Below are 18,019 nucleotides of genomic sequence, written 5' to 3' on the forward strand. Positions count from 1 at the left end.
AGTCTTTACCGAAAATTCGCCTTCCAACGAAATATTCAATTTTTCATCGAAGTTTGTAGTACTCACCTTCCTTTTGTTGGACATTCTGTCTTTAGGAGAAGATTTACAAAATCAAAATACACATGTCTGATAATTGAACATCTATGATACTTATTTGTTCATTTCTTTATTGTCCATAAGCATTCTTTTTTCTTTTCAGTTAAATTTACACGATATTCCCAACAAACAAAAAATCTACCGGTAATCGGTATATGAAGAATTTGTGAACGGATGAAAAACTTGAATGCATATCGTTGTGTTTTAAGCAATTAAATATACATACGTATCTTGCGACAATACTTTTTTAAAATCGATACATTTAGCATACGTACACGTGCGCACATATTATAATAAACTAACGATATACTAAAAACTAGAAAAGTTAGAAAAAAAATCACATGCGTCTCAAGTGTCAGCCTCAAAATACAATTCGAGCTTTTGCGATTCGTAACGGCTTCCTATGAACAATTCTCTTCTTTATCTCTGAGTGATCTCGCTTGGCTCGATGAAAGACTACTAATTATATGTACGCGTATACGGTAAATCGTGTTACCTTTACTAAAAGGAACAAGAAACGTACGTAGAAGAAGATACGAGGTAGATTCCGTAATACATCTACGAGTATTTCCTCGACAACTTGTAATGTTAGTTTATTAATTGTTCTGCAACGAACATTGCATCGACCAATTTTGCCAAAATTTCGCGAAAACATCTGAGTAGCGTGATTACGGTTATAACAACAACTCGATACAAGGATACTAGGTAGATAAGTCTCGTACATGTTGTAACTTACACTTCAACGATTCGATAGATGATGGTTTCTCCACGACTCTCACTTCTAGAGGTCCATAAAATCTACAGTAATACTAGTTGACTTGTCCTTTTGCTTGGACCGTTGCTATTCTTGCTCCTCCACGTTCATTCGCTGAATCGAACTATTGCATCGCAATCACAACAACTCTGTTGGATAGTGGAGAAAGAATGACAAAAGGAAAAAATTGATCGATCGACCACATGAAAAAACGTCAAATAATTTAAGCAACAACGCTGGTTATAACACCACCGGATACGGGAAGCCCAGTTTCTCCCATCAATGCCAAATCTATTTCTCTCGCAGCTTGCCTGCCTTCATTTATCGCCCATACGACCAAAGACTGTCCGCGTCGACAATCTATGCGGAAAAATCGGGCTATATTAATAGGAAAAGGGAGAAATATTCCTAGATATTCCAAATGAACTCACCTCCAGCTGCATACATTCCAGACAAACTTGTTTCGTATTTACCAACAGCAGTTTGAAAATTACCTCTGCTGTCCATTACTGTATTTAATTCTGTCGCAATGTACTTTTCAGGCCCCAAGAAACCCATTGCAAGTAAAACTAAGTCACATTTATATATCTAGAATAAGAGAACGGATAAAGTGTAAAACAAAGTTGCAATAATGCAGCCAGAACTGATTAAAGAATGTATCAAAACCTTCTCTGATCCAGGAATCTCTTGCATCTTCCAACGACCGTTCTCTATTGTCCATGAAACTGACACTGTCTTAATACCACCTACATGCCCATTTCCATCATCCAAAAATTCCTGTCGGAACATGCAGTTAAAATATAGAACACGTAACGAATGAAAAATGTTTCTTTACCTTACTTAACGTAGAGAATTGACGCGGATCTCGGCCAAATTTCAAGGAGACTTCCTCGTGGCCGTAATCCACCTTGAACACTCGTGGAAACTGAGGCCACGGATTATCTTTTCCTCTTTTGTTCGGTGGTTCCGGTAAGATTTCGAAAGTTGTAATCGTTTTGGCACCCTATGAGCCACGAGTAATTGTAATTGATCAAAGAGGTAAGAGAGACAAATATAACTTGATTGCTGTTTAAAGAGATCCTCATCAGGAGAAAATAAAAATATACCTGTCGCAAAGATGTAGCTATACAGTCACAGCCAGTATCACCACCCCCTATTATAATGACGTCTTTGTCTTTAGCTATCAGGCGCATATCTAATGGAGTGTCATTGCCCATTTGCTTCTTTTGCCAATGTTCTAAAAAGCTTACAGCGAAATGAATACCTTCCAATTGTCTACCTGGTATTTGTAAATCTCTAGGCCAGGTTGCGCCAGTACAAAGTAGCATCGCATCGTACTGTTCACGCAATTCCTAGAAAAATTGGTAACAGAATGAATGAAAGTGTATTTGAAAGCGTGTTTATTAATGTCTAACCTTGGCAGAGATGTCTTTTCCAACTTCTACACCAGTTTTGAAAGTAATTCCTTCCGCGGCAAGAAGGGAAACTCTTCTTTGGACAACTTGTTTCGATAGTTTCATAGTCGGTATACCGTATTGTAGAAGACCACCGATTCGATCGTTTCTCTCGTAAACAGTCACTAAATGACCTGCTTTATTCAACTGATGGGCTGCGGCTAATCCTGCCGGACCGGAACCAACCACGGCAACTCGCCGTCCAGTTCTTGTTTTCGGTGGATGTGGTACTATCCATCCTTGTTCAAATGCATGATCAATTATCGCACATTCAATATTCTTTATAGTAACCGGCGGTTCCGATATTCCTAGGACACAAGCACCTTCGCACGGGGCGGGGCAAACTCTTCCAGTGAATTCTAAATGTAAACAGAGGTCGGCACGTTAGTTTCTTTTAGCTATCTCAAATAGCAGAGAAGATCGTCAGTACAGAAAAAGATTGGAAAAAAATGAAAAAATTGAAAAAAAAAAGAGGAAAGAAGAGAAAGCAAGGGGGAGAAAATTATGTATCCGTCGCACAAACCTGGAAAATTGTTCGTTTGTAGTAACTGATTCAAAGCTTCTTTCCAATTTGATTGAAACACGAGATCGTTCCATTTTGGAATAATATTTCCTAATGGGCAGCCATGACTACTTTGACAGAAGGGCACGCCACATTCCATACATCTTGCTGCTTGTACTCGTAGTTCTTTTCGAACTCGTTGAAAATTATATATTTCGTCCCAATCGTTCATACGACTCTCAACTGGTCGATAAACTCCTGTTTGTCTCCCGTATTTCATAAAACCTCTTATTTTATCCAGTTTCCGCTGTTCCATATCGACATCTCTAACGACATCCTCGATGTCCTTCACTTGGGCACTATTCACTTTCGAATTTCCATTCATAATTTTATCCGCTTGTTTAGCTTCCTCTATTTGTTTCAATGCCCGTTGATACTCGTACGGAAATACCTTTACGAACCGTGTCGTTGGTTCCGGCCAAAATTTCAATAAATCTTGCGCTATTAAAGAACCAGTCTTTTCAACAAATTCCTCTAAGAGACCTTTCACGTACTCGATATCTTCAGGCCTGTTCAGAGGGAGCAACTCTACCATCTCAGGGTTACACTTGCTCTTAAATGAACCGTCCACATCCAATACATAAGCTATTCCACCGGACATGCCAGCGGCGAAATTTCGTCCAGTAAGGCCGAGAATGAGAGCGCAACCTCCCGTCATGTATTCACATCCATGATCTCCCACGCCCTCCACTACAACTACCGCTCCGCTGTTACGAACGCTAAATCGTTCAGCAGCAATTCCTCGAAAATAGGCTTTCCCAGAAGTCGCGCCGTAAAGGCAAACGTTACCTACAATTACATTTGCCTCAGAGTTGTAAGTGGAATCCTTTGGTGGATATATAATAATCTCTCCTCCGCATAATCCTTTCCCGACGTAATCGTTAGCATCTCCTTCGAGAGTAACGTGAACTCCTTTTGTCATGAAAGCGCAGAAGCTCTGACCAGCGGAACCTTTCATCTTTATGTTTATACTGCCTTCTGGTAATCCATCTTCGCCGAATAATTTTGAAATGCGATAACTTAAAGTGGACGCAAATGCCCTGCATTCATTGTTGATATTCAATTCCATATTAACGCGATCCTGTTTTCCACTCAGCACCGCTTCGGCCAATTCGATCACGCGATTGTCCAGTCTGTTTTCCAATTGAAAATCTTGTTTCATCGAACCACCTTTAATATTTGTCTTTGGTCGAAGTTCGAGCGCATTGCGCAAAATATTATTGAGATTCAACGTTCTAGCTTTTTCAATTGCAACATTTTTGCGAACCCTTAATAGGTCCGTGCGACCGATCAGATCTTGAAAGTTCCGAATCCCCAGACTAGCCATGTATGAACGCACCTCTTCTGCCAGCGCGAAGAAAAAGTTGATAACGTGTTCTGGTTTTCCTTCGAATTTTTTCCGGAGTGCGGGATCTTGCGTCGCAATACCCACGGGACACGTGTTTAAATGACATTTTCTCATCATGGTGCAACCCATTGAGATTAAAGGCGCAGTACTGAAACCAAACTCATCGGCACCTAACAAAGCTGCTACTATCACATCGAATCCGGTTCGCATTTGTCCATCTGCCTGGACTACTACACGAGATCGTAAGTTGTTCAGAGTTAAAACTTGGTGAGTTTCCGCAACACCCAATTCCCAAGGTAAACCCGCAGATTTAATTCCTGTCCAACTGCTAGCGCCAGTTCCACCATCATGCCCAGATATTACAATGTGCTCAGCCTTTCCCTTAGCCACACCTGCTGCGACTACGCCCACTCCAACTTCCGATACCAACTTGACGGAAATACGGGCATCAGGATTTGCGCATTTCAAGTCGTAAATCAATTCGGCAAGGTCTTCGATAGAGTAGATGTCGTGATGTGGTGGTGGTGAGATCAGACCTACTCCGGCTACCGAATGCCTGGTAGCGGCAATTTCCGCTGTCACTTTATAGCCTGGCAATTCGCCTCCTTCTCCAGGCTTCGCTCCTTGTGCCATCTTAATTTGAAGATCATCGGCATTCGCTAAATAGCTCGACGTGACACCGAAACGACCACTAGCAACTTGTTTAATGGCTGATCTTTTGTTCGATTCTGGATCTTGATTCAGATATCTGTCCGCATTTTCGCCACCTTCTCCAGTGTTTGATTTCCCTCCGATACGATTCATCGCGATCGCCAAGGTCGTGTGCGCTTCTATGGAGATACTTCCAAAACTCATAGCCCCCGTCGCGAATCGTTTAACAATTTCAGCTGCTGGTTCAACCTCTTCAACGGGTATTGCATTTTCTGATTCATCTATTAACTCTAACTGCCCTCGTAACGTGCAGGCCTTTATCATTTCCATCGTACTTTTTCGATACTGTTCGTATGCATTCCAATTTTTCGAACTCACATAATCCTGCAAGCTCGCTATACTATCAGGATCATTGATATGTTTCTCTCCACCGGAACGCCAATGATAAATTCCTGGATTACGTATAACCAACATATCCATAGGTTTGCTCCAATACGTCATCTGATGCCTTTCGAATGCTTCTCTTGCCAAAATATCAAAGGTAACTCCACCGATACGCGATTGGGTGCCCTAGAAAATTTTACAAACTCCCATCATTTCACTGACTCGTAACAAGAAACATGGAAAAACAAAATGCTCTGTTAATCCTTCATACTAATCGCATCAAGTAACCGTAGTACATCATTGGAAATAGTTGAATCATTGTTGCATTCATTAATTGGATCCAATTTTTAATCATTTGTACTCTAATCGAATTCCATTGATCATCGACGAGGAAACGAATCTCGGGGAACACTTGCCTTAAAACATTTTTCGATCACCTCGTTGGACAAGCCTACCGCTTCGAAAATCTGTGCTCCCTTATATGATTGCAACGTCGAAATTCCCATCTTTGCCATCACCTTCGCTATGCCCCGTTCCATTGCTTCGGCATAATTCTATAACACATTTTTTCAACATCTCTACATACTTCTACATACTTACTCTACCGTTGAAATAGAAACTTGCTAACTTATAGTTCAAACTCACCGAACACAACACATTATCTGTTAAAGATGAGTCAAGTACGCCATCTGCTCGAAGATCCCTTGCCATTTCGAATACAAGATAGGGACAAATCGCGTCTGCTCCATAACCAAGCAACAAACAAATATGATGTACTTCCCTAGCTTCAGCGGTTTCGAGTATCAGTCCAACTTTCATACGTTGCCGTTCTTCTATTAAATGATGATGTACCGCACCCAAAGCCAGTAAAATACTTACGGGTACTCTAACGAAGCGAATTTATATTATATGTATGAAAATCAGTTATATCGGATAGCTGTTAAATAATGTATACGCAACATGTATAATATATGAGATCAATTAAATGCATGCATACTCACCGTTCTGGTCCGCTCTGTCGATCAGAGAGAACAAGGAACTGATAACCCTGTTTTGCAGCATACTCTGCCTCTTGGCTCACACGATCCAACGTATTCAATAGTCCGGATGGACCGTTTTCTACAGGATACGTCGCATCGATCACTTTTGTCTTCCACCCACGATAATTTGTTCGTTTGATTATTTCCAAATCGTCCAACGACAGTATTGGTTGTGGTAAAAACAGTCTATGCACTTGAAGTTCGTTCGGTTCCAAAATGTTACTCACGGGACCGATGGGACAAAGCATCGACATTACGATTTTTTCTCTGAAGGGGTCGATCGGTGGATTTGTGACCTATTTAAAGTGTAGAAAGGTGAAAAAATGAGGGGAGGAAAAAAAGCAGAATTGACGGTGGTCATTGGAAAATCTAATCTGACCATACCTGCGCAAAAAGCTGCTTAAAGTAGTCGTAAATAAGGGGTTGAAACTGAGAAAGACAAGCGAGTGGAGCATCATTACCCATGGAACCCAGCGCTTCTTTTCTAAATAACAATTTGATCTGTATGTAGGTATTTTACATCAAATTTTTTCATGTACACAATTCAAGTGGAGGAACAAAATACGTACTTGGATTGCATCATTGGTAAAAGTAAAAGATTAATAGTTTCTAGTGTATATCCATACAGGGACAATCTCTTATCGCCACCCCATACTCGATTTACAGCAGATATCGGGTTTGCATCGTTTGATTCATATTTCTTCGCTACTTCTTCAGTTACCATTTCCCCATTTCTAATTAAATTATCGGGCTGAAATTTCACGTGACTGTCGGCACTGCGTAGTTCTTCCATAGTTATCTGCGTAAGAACAAATTTGATATTGAACAACAATGTGTGGATTTCAATCAGACCTTCTTCTTTTCCTTTTCCTTTTCGTCAAAGTACCGATAACAATTTATCGATAACAAAGTGAAAAAAACGAAATATGCCCATACATGCTTGGCATATATGTACGTACGTATGTACGTACGTATGTACGTACGTATGTACGTACATATGTGTATGTATGTATGTTTAGAATGGCAATTCTGTAGATAGTGTAAAATGGCAAAGCGACTCACCATCTGCGTGCGATATCGCACGATCCCACAGCACGTTATGTGATAGTTTGAAAAGAAAAAAACAAGTCTTTCTGTTACACCACGTAAATATGAAAATGTCAACAAACATGGATCAATGAATATTTTTTGAAAGTCATCTAATTTCCTTAATAATCGATGAAAATAATTCATGTAAATAAGTAAAATAGGCGTACGATCGCAACAATATAATTACGGGAAGAATACCTGATCTTTTAGCCACTTGGAATGAGGTCTGCTTCTAGCAATCTGCAATTTCAATTCGACATCCTGAATGATCTTCTTTTCAACGGTGTCAACGAGCAGCATTCTTCCGGGTTTCAAGCGGCTCTGTAAATAAAAGGAAACTCAAATAATCATCGGTGAATAATATCTACGGCCGTACTGTTCAATACTGCATACTACGCCAATGGATGACGATCCTACAATCTCATACATATGGACCTACTTCCTAAATGACAAATTATATAACACATACACACAAATGACATATGTATTTAAAAATAAACAAAATACAAATATGACTGGTTATCTTCGTAACGATTAAGTCAATATATGAAACAATGGATGAGACGATACACATCTGAGTTGGACGGTGATCCAGTTTAACCAGGATACACTTTCCCCTGCAAAAGTAATCCGACGTAAAACGCGGTAATGTACACTTGGTTGGTTTGCATGTTCTCCTCTTACCCCAACTTTACCACCCCTAATTCACCTTGCATCGAATCAAAATTAAAGTTAAAATATTACTCAGGAGCGTGCTGTTTTTCCAACAGATAAATAAACACTGCGTATAAGATATATATATATATATACATATATATATATATATATATATATGGAACGCTTGAATCAAGTCCAACGATCTCAGTCTACAATCAAGCAGATGAATGTGAACGAACATGAAAAAATATCAGGTAGATAACGATCGAATAATATATACAGATGTTGAGATTTTGCATGAAACGAATATATAGGTCAATATTATGAATTGTGTTCGACGAATGCCTGTTCTTTCATTTCACTGGTTGGGCAGAGCTATTTAATTATCGATCTAGAATAACGTGTATACTTGATCATGTGGATTCACGAGTATCATTCCTAGGTTATATTCATTAACGACAGTTTCTTCTCTGTGCAGTCTTCTCTCCAGAGCTAAAATTGTGTATGCCGGAGGATACTGAGAAAGATAGAGAGGAGTTGAGGTGAAATAAAAGCATGTACATCGGGAGGGAAATGAACAGAAGGGAGAGCAGATGTTGTAGAGGGGAGGGGCAGAAGAGGGAAGGGAGGGAGGGCGAGGGCGAGGGAGAGGGAGGGGAGAGAGAGAGAGAGAGAGAGAGAGAGAGAGAGAGAGAGAGATCGTTTGTCAAGAGTCAACTTGGCTGGAAAATTTCTCCACAGGTTGTGCCCAATCGGTGGTGCGTTCATTATTTCCTCGTTTACCTTCAGGATTACATTGCTGGGTGGAGTATCATAGACGCCCACTTCGGACGCCATCACCATCATGTTATCCTTAGTGACGTAGAAGCGCGATGGGCGCAGGCCATTTCTGCCAAACAAAAATTCAAAAAAGTCTTTTGTATTACCACCTCAATGTCGCTCGTTAGTATCAACTGTGACTATACTCTTGCTTCTTTTCTCGCATTGCCTTCCTGTTGGCATTCCTTTATTCTCTCCCTCTCACTCACTCATACATTCATAAGCGCACGTGTATGCACGCATACATGTGTCTCTCCGCTGTTCTTATTCCAATTATCTTTCGTACCCATCATTCATTCATTGTTACAACGAAGCATACACTATATCCTTCCTTTTCACTGTAAACATCGATTTTATAGACATTGGATGCGAGTAAACGTGTTGCAATTTCCGCTGTCTACGAGCCTCGGAGGGAAGCTATACACATCTTCTAGAAGTTTTCTTCGCTTTATTTTTTCTCTGCCACTTCAACATACTAAATTGCGCAACATATTCAATTTGATAATTCCAAACTGCTTCCCTCCAGAACCTCATTAATCCATGTTTACTTTTCTTTTCAAATTGACTTATTCAAGCCTTTCAAATACATATATCTACACGTAAGTATGTACAGCGATATAGTAAATTTCTTTCGAACTTCCGATTTATGTAATATGCGACTGAATAAAAAGCTACGTTTTGGAACAATATATATATATATATATGGATGTATGAAAGTCAAGCAAAATAGGCGTTTCGCATTGACGTGCGTTAATTTTATGACAGCTATATACTATTTGAAAATATCCAACGTGCACTTATCATATTTGGTTCATCTATACTCTTTTCGTGAAGGTTTTCCCAAACAATTTCACAATTTCCTAATACCTACATACCATGAAAAAAACGAAAAGGAAATCCCCCAAAAGGAAAGAAATGTAACGGAAACAAAAGTAGGAAAAGAAAGAAACAAGAGAAAATAAAAATAAAAGTAGCTACTTGGTGAATTCACGTGCTCCCACATAGTACTTTCCATACAGATTCGGCACAGGGGGTACTTTTGCGATCCTCTATGTATATTTCGTCTACTATTTCCGGTAGAGATATGGCGGGAATTTACCCAGATGCGACGTACTGGACGAAAACGAAGCTGCACGAGAACGGGTAGAAGGAGCAAATTACTATGCAAGGTAAACATCAGCTCCTACCTGTCTAGGATGGCACCAACGTAACGCCCGTCTGTGAAGGTTAACAGAGCAGGACCATCCCATGGTTCCATCGCACAAGCGGCCCAATGGTAAAAGTCGCGTTTCTCCGTTGCCATAGTTATGTCATTTTGCCAAGCTTCTGGTACCATCGTCATCACAGCCTAAACTTAATAAATCGTCTTTGATCTAAATTTGTTTCCAATATAAATATGAAAAAAAGAAAGAAAGAACGATGAAAGAAAGAAGAGAAAAGGAAATACTGTGTACGTGCATCTCATACCTCCGGTAAAGATCGTTGCCCAACCATCACTAAAAATTCCAGAACGCAATCAACAGCTCCCGAGTCCGAAAGATTCGGTTCTACCACAGGATAAAGCTGTTTTAATTTTTCGCCATAAATTTCACTACTCATTACGCCTTCTCGAGCTTTCATCAAATTTACATTTCCTCTTAAAGTGTTGATTTCGCCATTATGTGCCAATAATCTATAAAAGAAACAGAAATAAGTTGCTCTTCAACGATGAAATGACCTATGTACACGTTATATGCATAGTACAATCGCTTACCGAAGTGGATGCGCTCTCTCCCAGCTTGGGAATGTGTTCGTGGAAAATCTAGTATGGACTAGGGCCAAATATGTTTCAAACCTTGGTGACTGTAACATAATCGTGAAAAGAAAAAGTAACATTCACATTATTACATTATTACTACGATCGCGGCCGTTTGATCGACGTGCCGTCAACTTCTATTCACCTTCAAATCTAAGAAGTAGAGCCATAGTTGGTCTGCCGTCAGTTGACCCTTGTAAACGATTGTTCGAATGGAAAGCGAGCATATGTAGTATCTAATCCCTGGTCGTGGAATACAATGTGAGGATCTCTTCCTTAAAATGAAAACCTGCGATCAAAAATAAAAAGAAATATTATTATGCTCTGTGCTCGCTCATCCACTGATGTCATATGCCTAATTCATTCTATCACGTACAAGCGAGCTAATACAAGATAGGATATTGCCCTATTATAAAGCAACTGTCAACTACACAACGAATACAATCTGGAAACTGATTTCGAAATGATGGAAAAACCATTTTGAATTACGATTTAGGATCGCAACATTCTTCACCTGTCGTTCAAGAGTCGTATCATCCTGATCACCAGTAACGAACACTTGACGCATGTAAGGCTCGCATTTTCGCGCCACTTGACCGATCCTTGTGTTATCAATCGGAACGTCGCGCCAACAGATTACCTATGAGAGGGACCATCGTTTATAAACGAGATGCATACGTGGGTGTGTGTGTATGTGTGTGTATGTAGATTCAGTTAAAATAAGGATGATACGGTACTCTCAAATTACATTCTTCCGCTAATTTCTCAAATGCAGCTTCTGTTTCTTTGTATGTATCCTTGTCAAGGAAGAGAATACCAGTTGCGTAACGTCCAAATTTTGGCAATTCAATGTCTTCTTTTTCGCTGGAAAGACATACAAGTTTTAATATAATAGATTTCGAAAGGAGAACATTTTTTTAACGCATACACGTCTGCTTGTTCAGTGTTCCTTGTTTTGCTTTTCAATGACCGTGTCTATAGATGTACATTTTATTCGGATTTTTATCAATGAGATTAACATACTGCACAGAATGATTACTTTCATATGTACTATATGTAGGCCTCCGCAGGCTTATCAGTTATGTTTTTCTATCGATATTACTGATCTACCTATTCTACTACACCAAGCAGGTCTTTTAGAAGAAAAGAAATGCTTGCATAAATCAATGTTTAGAGTAGAATCGAAATCGAAAACGGAAGTGAGACAGAGGAAATAGATGGAATAGAATGTAGAGCAAACGGTCTACTGAATGAGTATGCGGCAATAATAGAGAGACGTAGTTGATTGATAATGCAGTTGATAAGAAGGTATACGTATGGTGTATTGTTGATTCGCGAGTAAAACCGATAACCTACAAATTACGTCGCCGACCCGTGATAATTATGAAACTTACTGCGTTGTTGGTATATTCACAGTACGTCAGAGAAGGATATCATAACGGAGAGACAGACGATGAGTCTTAATCATTATCTCTTACCGAATTTCATCGGCGTAATACTCATGTGGAATTGCGCAAAGAACACCGGCTCCATCTCCAGTATCATTATCGCAGGCACAAGCACCACGATGATTCATACGTGCCGACAGAGTCTCTGCATCTCGTACAATCTGCAAAAAGCGATAAACATGATACGGTTCTTACAAATCGATTGTGCGCAAAATGGAATTGCATAATAATCGTGAATCCCCAGAAGCTATTACTAGATCTACATATGAACAGAACGTAAACGACGACATCCTGTAATTCACCTTATGTGATTTCTTCCCATCTATGGCAACGATAAATCCAACACCACAAGCATCCTTCTCCAAAGTCGGGTCGTAAAGAGCCTGTTTCGGAGGATAAGACCAAGTCTGGGCTCTGTCCTGGTTCATCGTTCCCATCTGAAACAAGCTATCTGTAGTACAGTTGTGTTTACCATAAAAAAGTAAAATCAATGTTAAAGAACTAGAGAAAATAGAAAGTAATCAATAATTACCGGAAGGGTAATTAAGATGCAATCGCAGAAGAGCTCGAGATTTTACGAGTTGTTCTCTGCTCTAGCTGTGTCAGTTGCCATATTTACCTGCGCGAATATATATGTACATACCTACATACGTAAGTATCCACGTACTACGTATACGACATCGTTGAAAATCGAATGAAATAGAATTGAAGCGAGGGTGGCGCGTGTATACTGGATGCGCGAACACGAGTCCGAGACCGCACGACCGCGACCGCAAACAGTTTATTACGTAAAATCGTGCACATACTTAAATAGTCTTCTAATGCAACAGATAAGACGCATATCTACGAAGAGGCAGAAAGTTTTATCTTATAATTGATCGAATGAAATTGAATTAATTCAAATAGAAAATTCTTTTAACGTATTTGTTTCTAAAAAGAAACGCTACGATCAAGAATAATGCAGAGGATTGTTATGAAGATGAAGATGTCATCTAGACATGGGGCAAATTGTAAAAGTAAACAAGAATATGTAATTCAATCTTGTTTTTTCTATGTAGGTACCTACGCTACATAATATTTCATCCCTGTAGTTAATCGCGTTATATCTTCTTTACCGCCGCGCCGCTTATTGGTCTCCTAGAGGCTAGAGCGTGTAAGTTGAAATACGATGTGTTGTGAATTCAATCCGGGAAACGATCGATACTGTTGATATCGGAGGTCAGCTCTGCGGTCAAATTCGAATGCTGCGCGCTGTCTAGAAACGATTATACCGTAATGAGAAACGGATCTCATCAAGGTAATGGAGAAACTAGACGCTCAAGTCTTATTGCGCGTTTCAAATTGATTCAAGTTGCATCGCGAATAGGTTTACTGGTGGTTTCGTGGTAAATAACAGCAAGACAGGCCTCGTGCGTGGCTCATAGATAACAGTTGTGTTTATATAGCAGACTCGCTTCGTTTATACATACTAATGTATCGTCGCTTGCTGCGAATACTATGAAACCTTGGTTGCGAAAAGTAAAATCTTCCGTTTAGATATTTAATGCAATTACATATATTGTCGACAAATTCTAGTTATATGCTAATATTCTTGCGCATCAAAATGTTTTATTTATGGCTATCGAATCGTTCACAGTGATACGCAATGAACGTTAAGTACTTAATTGTAAACTGGCTATTAGTGCCAGTCTAGTGTCCCTATTCTTCTTTCCCTCATTTCAAAGCGCTCTCTCGTGCATTTATCCGTCTAAAGAACGTCTAATTCTTCTCAAAAAATACAGAAATGTAAAAGGACACTATAAATCAGTGACGAAAAACCCTTCTGAATGAAGAATAAATTTATAAGTATATTCGGACGATGTAATCTTTACATCTGTATGTACGTACTAGGTAAATTTCTACTTATCAAAAGATTCGACGGTGAAACAAGTTAGAATTTCGAAGAGATAAACATACCTGCATACCTATATCTATATTATAGTATGTCTACTTATGTACATGCATATGTATGTACATATATCGAAGAAGCGCATCGAGTATTGTGCGTATAAATGCTTGCCTAGTGTCTACCTTCTTTCTCACGAAGTGTGATAACAAAATACGAATCTCACGATATTAGTAATTAATTATACAATTAAAAACTGTGCTTACTCCCAAGGTTTCCTACAACGTGTATGTATGTATAACAACATATGTATATGTATGTATGTACATCTTCATACGTATGCATATGTATGATACATAAGTACGGCTTCATTCGCATAGACTAGTGACCTTTCAAGCATAATCGTAATTTCGGCGAACGATTACCGATCGCTCGAGAAACTTGCAACATTTGCCGTTAATATATTGCTTTTGATTTTTTCTTTGTAGTTTCAATTTCATTTTTCTATAGCTTGCTTTTCAACCTCCCTCCTACTCCAGTATTCGCGTAAGGTATATTCCTCCTTTGCTCTTTTTCCCTCTTCCCATCGAACGTTCAATTCTGTTCTGCCACCACTACTGAAATTCTTTTTTCTCATCTCCTTTAGTCTCTTCTCGTGTCATTATATCGCCAACCGTGTTTTTCTTATTACATATCCCGCTTTCACCCATCGGAAGCTTGATCGAACTTTATTCTGTTTTTCTTCTTCTTTTCTCCCTTCTCCCTTCTCCCTTCTCTTTCCATTAATCCAACTTTGCGTATTACTGTTACAGACGTTGCGGAACATCTCGCGTTTTCGGTCGTTACTGAATATTAGACACAGAGACACATTACGCATTGCACAAACATGAATTTCTTTTCTTTCCTTTATCCCTCCTCAAAAAATATCGCTGTCCTAAAGAATTATAATAGAACGTCACATCGACTCTATCTTTATCTAGCCAGTAATTAGATTTTGCGATAAAAAGTACATGTTGTACGACGAATCACGAAATGTATGTAAGTACATACATATAAGAATATTGCGCAACGTTATGTAACGTAATGAAATGGACATTTGATGCCGTAATAATTTACTAATCGAATCAGAATTTGACATAATTTGACTGCACGAAAATGCAGCGAAATTTCATTTCTATCTTAATCGTTATGCACACTTCTGTCTATATATTTAATACATGCGTATTATGTATTTTATGTACATCAACTGATCAATGCTCGTTTCTATCTTTAAACAGCAAACGAAGCAAATTCTTTTGCAAGTGAAAATCAAGTCTTTCCTCAATATTTTTTTTCTTAATTCTTTATACCATGCTTATATAACTGTAATCGAGAAACTGAAAATACGTATCGATATCACTCGTATGTATACCTATGTATAAAACTTACCTATGTGAATCAAATTTAAACAATTCCTCTGTCTTAGATTTCACTCACGTCAGTTGCTAAGTTGCTACTCATATTTTCCATTGGAATAAGCATGAATGCCATAGATCTGACCAAATAGCGATTTTACAAATTCTTCATTTTTTTCTCTATTCAAGTTAAGAAAGGTAGAATAATTCGTTAGTTGTTACTCTTTCGATTTTTTCGTTTTAATGTTTGGTTAAGCACAAGTCGGTATGTTAAAACTGGCAGATTATACATACGTCGACTAATCAATTTATCGGCCATATTTTTCGTTTTCTTGGCAACTCGGTTAGAAGGGCTTGGCTAACGACTATATTTGGATCGGTGCCAAAAGACCACCGCTACTAGAAAACCTAGAGAACTCGATTTCCCTTAAAATATATTTCTGTTCTGGCAATCATTTTGAAAATTATTGATAACGAAGTGATATTAATATTTCATAAACTTTAATCCCTCGTACATATAAATTGTGCGCACTGCCACCTATTGTCTGTCTCTCAAACGGCATATGCAGAAATTTTTACACGGGCACGTGGTACATAAGTTACACATGCATCCAAAAAAATGTACGTAGGTGCATACATATGCACCGAGCTGAGGTCACTGACGTGACTCTTTCTATCCTCTCAATATATTCAATACCGCGCAGTGTAAACGTTTATAAAAATAATTATAGCTAACCTATTCAGAAGCACTTTTCAAACTTTAATTTTACGTGTACATAATACCTACATATATACATATAATGAGCTAATGTTCGAGCAACAAACTGATTCATTACAGGGTCTATATTTTATGTTCACATAAAGGAGAGAAGAAAAACGATGCTTTTTTTATCGTATCAATGTATCGGTAGAATGGTTCAGCAGCTTTGCTACTCAGACTCATTCTTTATGTATATTTAACCCTTATTTCTACGCCTGACAATAATTCATAATGGCACTACAATTTTGGAAAGATTTATTATTTTCAAAGATTCATCTTCATTCATCTGTCCCTCCCTCCATACACCACGCTCACAGACACACACACCAGGCTACACGCCGACGTAACGGTCTCTTTATGCTGTACTACGTGTGCACCGAATATCGATTTTCGGAATAACGGGTAAAATATATGTATGTCCACGATTATGCTTTGGCTCGACAATGGAGCTGAACTTGTGCTCGAAAAAGCTAATATGCTTACAACTATAAAAGACGAATGTTTTTTAACTGGACGTAAAAGAAATTCATCTGCCCTGCATTTAGTTTGAAACTGAAGAAGAACGTATCATTATCCTCCATTCTACGTGGATCCAATAAATTATCTGAATAAAGATAATGAGAAATTATACGAACACAGTTTAACAGTTTATCTACATATGTATATACCGTACGAAGAGGGTTCGTAACATTTTGCAAGTCGCTTTTATCAGATTGAACGGTACCGACGATCGTTCGCTCGTATATGCAAACGTATGTATGTAATACGTACGTACGCATGTACATAGGCACGGACGCGCACGCCTGTCGACCGTTCCACGTCTATCAATGCATAATGATCAATAAGATCGACATGAGAAAATTTCCATTTTACTACTATATTGTTTAATTAGTTCAGAGCACAATCAGATCGCCCTTTACTCTGTCGAATGATGTTACAAACATCATTTCTTTGACAAATTTTTCCAAACGTTCCAACTTGACTTTCAACCGTTCATGTATTCAACATGCTGTACGAATTAAACCATATTTTTTCCCTATGCAACTAAACATTAGACACTAAATGAAAACATCTGAGAAAAAAATATGAGACATTTACCTGAATAGTGTTGCTGATATATAGCACGCGCGCGCGCGCGCGCTCTTTCTACACTTTCGTTACTTTAGGAAACGGTTAATTATTTCGTCTTTTTCTTTACTGGGGCTGCCAATTTTTTATGTTTTTCTCCTGCTAGATGCTTTTCTTAACTATCCGATCCTTCCTTATAACTGGACGTGTGCGACTCTTTCGACTTCTCGATTCAAATATCTGTTCCTCCGGTTTCAATACTTGACAAAATATCTCGTAAACGTGTCTATACGGAAGAATGTAAAACAACGGTGCGACGTAATAAATGCTTTCCAACAAGTCACCACCGTCAATTTTACGACTTCGGATAAAGTTGTTCAATTTCACACCATCCAGCCAACTCAACTGCCACGACTTAACTAAATTTAGATCAAAATGCACACCCGACTGTATTTTACAAATCGAAGACCAAGGAATTCTTGGTTCCGACTGGTTCCGTTCCGACTAATGCGACAATGTCGCCTCCCCCGGCAAATTTCCAGTCGATGCCAGTTCGACTGTAACACGCATGTACGCCCTCTAACGAACTACTCGATAAATTATTAGTATATTTCGTCGGTACGTAGAGATGCTTACAGATGCAGTTTGTTTGATTGGCCGTTTGCGCGGATTTCTTTGAAAATGTTACTTATAATTTAATTGCTACTATAAAATTTAACCGAGAAATCGTCAATTCTGCATTTTCTTTTTATCTACTAAATGTATAGTTGAGAGCCAGTTAAGAGAAGGAGAGGAAGAAGATTGTCAACTCTCCA

General features: G+C 38.8%; 1 protein-coding gene and 1 long non-coding RNA gene across 4 annotated transcripts; both read right to left on the bottom strand.

Annotated features, from left to right (window-relative positions):
* Positions 1-1,072: 1,072 nt before the first annotated feature.
* Positions 1,073-17,375, bottom strand: LOC143178445 (uncharacterized). 3 transcript variants are annotated; one of them, XM_076377123.1, is made up of 23 exons: positions 17,235-17,375; positions 12,400-12,534; positions 12,128-12,258; positions 11,387-11,513; positions 11,164-11,289; positions 10,795-10,938; positions 10,608-10,696; positions 10,322-10,526; positions 10,042-10,202; positions 8,819-8,924; positions 7,577-7,699; positions 6,859-7,088; positions 6,674-6,773; positions 6,251-6,585; positions 5,895-6,135; positions 5,666-5,803; positions 2,828-5,435; positions 2,266-2,663; positions 1,957-2,202; positions 1,686-1,853; positions 1,517-1,627; positions 1,282-1,438; positions 1,073-1,210 (listed from the first exon to the last, which is right to left on the bottom strand). In XM_076377123.1, the coding sequence occupies exons 2-23, from the start codon at positions 12,532-12,534 to the stop codon at positions 1,074-1,076; spliced, it is 6,216 nt and encodes a 2,071-aa protein (XP_076233238.1). In that variant the 5' UTR covers positions 17,235-17,375; the 3' UTR covers position 1,073. The 3 variants fall into 3 exon arrangements, with proteins under 3 accessions (XP_076233238.1, XP_076233239.1, XP_076233240.1); XM_076377124.1 differs by having other exon boundaries at positions 12,400-12,548; positions 17,235-17,334; XM_076377125.1 differs by lacking the exons at positions 8,819-8,924; positions 10,608-10,696; positions 10,795-10,938; ... (3 more) ...; positions 12,400-12,534; positions 17,235-17,375 and having other exon boundaries at positions 10,322-10,447.
* LOC143178463 (uncharacterized) lies at positions 13,508-15,974 on the bottom strand. Its single transcript, XR_013001788.1, has 3 exons — positions 15,671-15,974; positions 15,411-15,556; positions 13,508-14,916 (listed from the first exon to the last, which is right to left on the bottom strand). It is a non-coding gene; the product is annotated as an uncharacterized LOC143178463 (long non-coding RNA).
* Positions 17,376-18,019: the final 644 nt, after the last annotated feature.

The sequence above is a fragment of the Calliopsis andreniformis genome, chromosome 4 (assembly GCF_051401765.1).
Source record: "Calliopsis andreniformis isolate RMS-2024a chromosome 4, iyCalAndr_principal, whole genome shotgun sequence".
In the NCBI taxonomy this organism is placed as follows: Eukaryota; Metazoa; Arthropoda; class Insecta; order Hymenoptera; family Andrenidae; genus Calliopsis; species Calliopsis andreniformis.